The sequence below is a fragment of the Phytophthora infestans genome, genomic scaffold, assembly GCF_000142945.1.
Source record: "Phytophthora infestans T30-4 supercont1.81 genomic scaffold, whole genome shotgun sequence".
In the NCBI taxonomy this organism is placed as follows: Eukaryota; Oomycota; class Peronosporomycetes; order Peronosporales; family Peronosporaceae; genus Phytophthora; species Phytophthora infestans.
Window position 1 is genome coordinate 385,754 of NW_003303678.1, and position 7,980 is coordinate 393,733.

Sequence of the window (7,980 nt, forward strand, 5' to 3'; positions counted from 1 at the left end):
AAGTCGTGCAATTCGGCTGCCGCCAACAGGAATATTGACTTTATTTCACGCTCAGATAAGTTGTGTTGCAGGAGGACCTTTCTGTCGTTTACGGGTCGGGATTGTCGATTGTGTCCCCCCTCCACGTCTCTGCATACTGGTTCTTACTACTGTTGGAGACGTGCAGCTGGAAATGAGAGCTCGCCACCTCCATGCGTGGGTTTCAATCTGCAGCTCCAAAAATAAAATAAATAATTATGGAATTTGTCGGTATCATTTGCGGAAACCCGGGGTCCCGCCAATGCGCTCACATGTCGCGTACACCAATACTGCCAAAGAGGATGAGATGGACATCTTTGTTAGCTTCCCGAGTTGGAGGAAGACCTCCGCGAGCATTTTAGTGCGTCTGGGAGTTACGTCCGAGGACGAACTTGTAATAGAGTTACAAAAGGCGTTAATGAACTAAAGCAAGCGGGCCGGCTATAGAGCAAGCTCCTGCACCGCAAGCTTATTGAGATCGGATTCGTGCAGGCCAAGTTGATCTGTGTGTATACGTTAGATGATGGAAAGGCGTTCTAGTCGCTATTGGAGTGTACGTTGACAATTCGCTGACCACTTGGACCGGGCGGAACGACGTGAATGATTTCTTTAGTGAACTGAGCTCTCAAGGACCCCGGCGGAGCCCACAAATTCCTATGCGCGAAAAACTACTTGGAGATCGGCAATACGATCTGGATCAAGAAGTGACGACTAAGAGTCTGTTGGAGGAGCTCGAAAAGTAGAGTATACACGGTGGGAGGACGCATCTTGTAGACGAGTGAAACGATGTTCCGAGAAAGGAGGCCGAGCTGCTACCGGTGACGGCACCAGCGGGAATCATCACCGGCTTCAGATTCCAATATCTTGTTAGCAGCCTTCTATGAATTGCAAGATGTACCAGACCGGACATTGCGCTCGAGGTGCACAAGGCGACGCGGAGAGCGCACAGCGGATGATTGGAAGCTTGCAAAGCGAGTTGTTAAATATCTCGCCGGAACCAAAGATATGCGCCAGAAGAATCAAGGGTCAGGAGTAGCTTGTAAGGAGCAGGAGACGATCGGAAATAGTGACGCGGTTTTTGCCGCGAGCACAATGATCCGCGAGATGGTGACTGGTGGATTCGTCAGGACAGATGACATGGCTGTGGGCGGGATATATCGTAAGCAAGGTGATGCGTCGTTATCCACCATGGACGCGGAATTCAGTGCGGCGTCCGTGGCGGACAAAACTTGATTGGCATTAGAGAGCTGCTCGATGAGCTGGGGCGGCATTCGCGCGCGCCATTCGTTCTGCGGGTTGACAATCAAGCTGCCTTCAAGCAACTGGCGGGCGAAAAGACGCTACCCAAGGTCAAGCACCACCACGAGGGAATTGCTCTATACGGCCACTATCAGCAATTCGGTAAGCAATGGAGCGGGAGATTCCGTCGTTTGCAGCTACGGACAGCCACCTGTGCGGTGCTATTCATTTTTTGTAAAAGTTGAAAATATCTGACAGCGCGACAAACGGGTCCAGTACAACGTCTTAACTTTATGGGTGGCAAGAGAGGGGTATCTGAAACACGATCTGCAGCCTTGTTGGACAAATGTCATTGAAAAGGTTCATTAAACGGGCTCTTAAATATTAGAGAGCTGCAGTTTCTGGAGTTGCAATAAGGAAAATCTAAGCAAAAATCCGGATTAGCCAATAGGAGATTTCCGTGTGGGTATTTTGAGATGCTCCAGTACTTAGCTCCAGTGGTTTTATTGTGTATTCCAGCCAACTCTGCCAATCGTGCACTGCGTGGGCTGAACTATCCAATTTCAAGTCGTTTTGCAATTGGCACTCGTTATTTAGCCAGACTGGGTAACAAGAGACAGTACAATTACACCAGAATACAACCGATTAGCATGCCCGAATATGCCAGACTCAGGAAGAGCCGGACGTGTCATCAGTTGACGTGTCTTCGGAGTATACGTATAACCGGATGGCAGTGTGTTGGCTTTGAAACTGAACCCCGCAAGACGGTCAGCATCTAACTCTCAAGACAAAGTGCAGGGGGAATAACCTGGAGGTAGTCAACGCATCAAACACACTAACAAAAGACCAAATCATTGAAAAACTAGTTGCATTAAATGCACATGCACAGGTACCGATAGCGCAAATACTGTAGCTCCTTCCGACTTAGCAGATATAGGTTTTCAGCACCGGCAAATATCTCAAAAGCTAACAGCATATACATGCCACAATTGTAGCTATCAACCTGCACTCCAAGCTCGCTCGTGTATGGTCGAATTCGGTATTTTCTTGTAGCGAAATCTGGCAGCAATGCTACCATCTTCTCAGCGAGAGGTCGAACTTTTACGCCGTAGCTTGAGCTCATTGGATCATAGATAAAAACTTTTTTAAGCGACAGATCCATCATAACCGCACACCAGTGATTCTTGTTGCAGATGACAGGAATCAAAATCTTTTGGTTTGTCATGCCAGCAAACACGTCCTTCATAGTCTCCACCGCTAAGAAACCATTCATGACGTTACCGGCGATTGACGTGTCTACAGCAATCGTGTCTTCTCTCGCTGCGAACAACTTTAACATCAGCTTATTGACCGTGCTGTCGCCTAACGCAGACTTGCCGACGAGTTCGAGTGCTTCAGCCTATGTGCAATTACACAGCAGTAGATATTAGTATTTCCATTGCGGGGCCTGACTGTATGCAACTGCGTACCTGCACCGATAGTAAAGGAATAGATTTGATCTTGGATTGTGTATCAGGATCAAGATCAACACAAAACCATCGGGGCATTTGGAGTTCGAAATCGATGGTATCAATCCAAACGATAGCTTTTTCCACATATTGGATGGTTTTCATCGCTTTGTGCCACTTCTTCATGACACCCAGCGTCTCGGTGGAGTAGGTACCTACTCCAACAATTTCCACGACAATGTCCTTCTCACCTAGATTTTGATCACTTGATTCCTTGTGTGCCTTCTGAAGAGCTAGCACTTTGGCACTGCATCTATCAAGGATATCCTTTCGGAAAATTCGGGGGATGGACTCAGCAGAGACGATCTTTTTTGAGGCGGGAAGTCTTGCTACCTTGTGGGCAACTGGAGCTCGGGGATTTTTTGTGAAATCGAACAGCTTAAATCTGGACACAATTGCGGCAGATGTCTCGTATGCTGACTCAATGCGTACGGCGTCTTGTATGGTTGCTAAACTCAGATTATCCGAGTACAAATTTGAATCATCTTGCACCATCAAAACATTTTTGCGGCGAGCTGCTTTCTTGGATTTTGCACTTTGCTTTGGGCGACCTCGGGACCTTGGAGGGCTCGCCACATCAAATGTATCATTTCCGACCGGTTGCAGAGTCGCATGAGAAGCTGAAGTCTCCACACCAGTCTGACAAATAAGCTCGGCCGACACCGAACCAGACTCTCCAGACTGGATGCCAGACTCTCCAGACTGGGTGCCAGACTCGCCAGACTGGGTGCCAGACTCGCCAGACTGGGTGCCAGACTCGCCAGACTGAGGTGTAATCTGCGTAGAAGGCTGTGATAATTCAGGGTCTTCCACTTCAACCTCGCCCACGGTATCTGAGTCGAAGACATCGTCGCGCGTACCTTCACTGATTGTCGGCATCTTAATCGATGAAGAAAAATCTCCAACCTTGAAACGGTGGGCGACGGCCTTTAAATAAGTCATTGCTTCACGATATTGGACCATGCCTAAACCAGCCATCGAATCGCAAATTTCACTAGCAATAGGCAAGGCCTCTCGGTACTTCCGGTTCGAATCCCATGGCCGCTCATCGGTCACCAATACCCTTCGAACGGCAAAAGATTCCACAGTAGTAGAAGCATCACTGGCGTTTTCGAACTCTATCGACGACCGTACAGACGACAGGACCCATCGCTGATGCACCAGTTGAGTCGGGATAACAGTCTCCTTGTTTAGTGCTCTTCTAAGAAAGAAGACGTGTCGACACGGCAATAAACGTGTACTCATAAAGAGACACGAGCAAGTCCAGTCGTGAGTCGTAATAGTGTACTCTGCGTCTACCTCATCGAGGGCGTCTTCATCGGGGGATGTACTCTTCACAAAGTACACACCTGGCGCTCTCTCGGAAAAGGCGTAAGATGCACGATCAAGTGCGTAGCAATACTGATCGTGTATTAACTCGCATGCATGTTCACTGACGAGGTTTGCAACCAACGTCATTTTGCGATCGTAACCAACATGCTGGACATTAACCTTCTTGTACACCTCATCCATAAATCGTCGCTCTTGAAGACTCTGGTAATACATAATCGACGCTATGCATTCGTCCACTGCCATAAAAGAGTTTACCCACTCCTTCAACTGCTTCCACGAGGCCTCCAACCTGTTGTTGGTGTTATTACCAAGCGTCACGGTGTTTTGGCGCTTGTGTGCACACCACAGCTCGCGACATTTGTCCCAATTCTTAATGAAATAGGCGACAAAAGGGTGTCGGACGGATTCAAACGGTTCCACTATTGTGTTCGTAGTTTCACAGCGTTCAGACTCGGATGTGGTATGATTCCGCGCTTCTGTCGCCACATTCTGCCCGACCGCCACAATATTCTGCCCAGCTGGTGCCAGATTCTGCCCAACTGGTGCCAGATTCTGCCCAACTGGATCTGAAGTCAATTGCCCAGATCGGGGGCGCCCCATTCCGCACACGTGCAACATGTACCGAAAGTGCTTCATATACTCTTTCTCGGTCTTCGCATATACAAGCAGGTTCATCAGACCTCGTAGCTGATCCTTTTCCCACGTGTTACAACCGTAGTCTGCTGACGCGATTTCCTCCCGCAAATACTTTAAGACGTGAAATTGGCAGAGCAGGGTAGTGACGTCAGGGAAAGCAGTCTTCAGTACCGATAGTTCCGTGAAGTCCTTGTCGATCAACACGCAGCGTAGTTTTGTCCAAGCCGGATTGTTACTCTTAAATTCTTCAAGCGCCGTCAGTAATGTCGGCCATCGCTCGTTCTGTAGTAACGCGTGCTGCACAAATTGGCCTTTTCCAAAGGTATCGTGAGCCATAAAAGAGAAAACTTTATACTTTGAACGGTTTGTTCCGTGCGTCGCGTCAATGAGAAGAACTTCCGGAAATTGTTTGTAGACCGATCGCATGTGTTTAGTCTGTAATGTAATACATGTTGCAATTTTCTAATACAAAGAACATGTTAGATGTTATGAATATAATGTATTTGATTCACTAAATACACATACCTTTTCCCCGACATCGTCTACGAATATACGACCCACATTCCCGACATTATCTCCAAACTCGGCCATCCACTTCTTCAATCGTTTTGCGCTCGAACTTGGGCCGTTTCTGTTTTCACGAGCTTTCAGCTTGCTCACGAGGCTGTGAACATCCTGTGGCTTTGGATTACTATCTGAATTGTCTCTGATAAACTTCAGAATACTGGTCTTCTTTGCTCCAGCCTTTCGAAGCTCATTCACCGTCCGTAAGGCACTGTCATCGAGAGTAATCCGGTTGGAAGGATGACTCTTGAATGCATACTCGTTCAGTGAGTGATTGTGCTCGAGCCGGCACTTCGTCACTTTGAGCACAAACGTGTGTTCAGCTTTGTTAATCTCTTGAACGCATACATTCAGCTGAAATAATAGTAGCAAAGTTAATGCAAACAGACACGGTTAGTGGCTGAGCTTACACCGGTGATGCACGATTCATCCCAACTGAGCCCGATTATGCCAGATTGGGTTTATTTCGCTACAAACCAAAACTATAGTAATCGCATACCTGTGCTGAGCATCCTTGGGCCCGTGTCTCCTGATGGGCCGCTTGCTTGTGGCTTGCGATCGGTATGTGCCGTGGTGTGTACACACGTACGTCTTCGCGTACTGATCCCACTCGGCCGGGATTTTAGTCGCCGCGGAGCCCTGAGCATCTATCCTAGCATTCCGTACAGCCACTGAAGTGTTTGTTCTCACTCGAAATATCTAGCAGACAAACAAAACGTGATGAGACGGTATAGACAAACGCAACAGATAACTTAATAATGTACCTGGAGTGACTGCGCTTGGTACAGCGCTAGATAGGCCTCGAAGTCCTTCCACGACTGAAATTGTGTCTCTTGTGGTGGCGAGGCGAGGATAGAAATCTGACCCGATTCTTCACTTGCGCTACTGGTTACCGCCTCCGCCTCAGCAGAAGTCGGGCTCGACACTGGCTGCCAGTCACTCACGGAGCCGTCGGAGTCGCTGCTGGCGCTGTCGCTGTCGATACCCTCCAGTGCCAGGGGGCGCTTCTGTGCGCTGCGTGGCCGTGGTGCCATTTTCGTGCGTTTGGAGCCACGCGTTTGCTGGAGGGGGAGGATTTTTTGTGTGGGAGGGGTATACGCAGAGTATACGCTGTACCGAGTTCGGATATGGAAGATATCAGCAAATCCTAGCAAATCCGAAGATAACACAAGATTTGCTACGAGTGGGATGCTCCCAGTCTGGCAAAATACTCACTTCCTTTGCAATTACCCCTTTCGCATATAAGGAGGAATTCAAACTTAAATGAAATCTTATTTCGTACTTATAAAGGAGCTTAGTGAGCTTAAGTCATTTGCCGCTTCTGTCGATTCTTTTGCTGGTTTGGCCGCGACGAATTAATCGACCACGAAATTTTCGAATAAAGTTGAATGACAGCGTACACCAGTCGGCTGGGATCCGGGGTATCGTACCCATAATCTGACGAACCTACAATGATTACGCCACGGATCATGGGTGTAATGGACCTACTTTAAACCTACTACTTCAGCTTACACGCTAGCACACGTCTATGAGGAAGCGTAAGTTGCGTTTCACTTATATAAACTCTACTTTTGTCCGAAAGGGTAGATTTACTTAAATAGGCGATTTCCGGAAAAATGTGAGCTGTTTATTTGTTTGTTTGGGTTTTCCTCCTTATCTGATATTCTAAATGAAAGGTATTTATGAACGAATGGTTGACAGAATCCTACTATTCTAATTGGTTGAAGATATTTACTTTCAACCAAAGAATGTCTTGAATGCATGCATACCAACGTTTGCCAAATATAGTCATTGGTGTAGGTCACACCAACGAGGAAAAACATCTTTCGTAACCAAGTGGCCATGTGTAGCCACTTGCGTGTAACCCGGTTAGCCCCCCCCCATCGTTAAGCTAAGACTCTCTAGACTTAACACATCATTCAAAGTATTGACGAGGCCGTCAAAACGTTTGAGAAACCCGAGTTCATTTCGCAAAGAGCTCGCCGAGTAAAATGTCCGCACAAGAGTCTGCTCCGGCAGACTCTGTTACGTCAGTGCCTGCACCTGCAGGCACCGCCACTTCAGTGTCCGCGCAAGCAAACACGCCCGCGACAGAAGGAAACCTTTCCGTCGCTCAATACCACACTCTGCATAAGCAGAAGTGCGCACAAGCTACGACTGACAGACCGTTAGTCGTCCTGAAGGGCTCGCCAGGCGTGTCTACTGATGGAGACATACCAATTGACTATGGGTCTGACATTGAAGACGTCCCCACGGAAGACGAGGATACCTCGTCTTCAGCTGTTGGGTCGCGGCGAGGCCGTGACGATGCTCCGGACGCTCCTGGATCGAAACGTCCGCGTAATGAAGAAGTGGCGCAGCTACCTGTGTCGGTGCCGCCTTCTGCACCTGAGGTACGCGCTCCCTCGACGCCAACTGCATCCGAAATCGCTTACAGGATCGGCACAACTTCGCCGTCGAACCCGATAGGACTGTGCGTGTGCAGCGCCATCAATGATGACGCTGAGACCGTCGACATGCAATTTGATCTGCTAACGAATCAAAGGCGCGACTACTACACCAGACGCTTCCATGTGCTCCAATAGAATGCGTCGTAGAAGACGTCGCGTAAAAGCAAAGAACCCGCATGGAAGGCACTTTGTCAATCTTGGAGCGCATTTGTTGTGAGCTTCAGCAACAATGC

The 7,980-nt window shown here is 48.4% G+C and overlaps 1 protein-coding gene across 1 annotated transcript; it reads left to right on the forward strand.

Annotated features, from left to right (window-relative positions):
* Window positions 1-280: 280 nt before the first annotated feature.
* PITG_18793 (uncharacterized protein) lies at window positions 281-558 on the forward strand (the record flags this gene model as incomplete). Its single annotated transcript, XM_002997223.1, has 2 exons — window positions 281-412; window positions 466-558. The coding sequence occupies 2 exons, from the start codon at window positions 281-283 to the stop codon at window positions 556-558; spliced, it is 225 nt and encodes a 74-aa protein (XP_002997269.1).
* Between the last annotated feature and the right edge of the window lie 7,422 nt (window positions 559-7,980).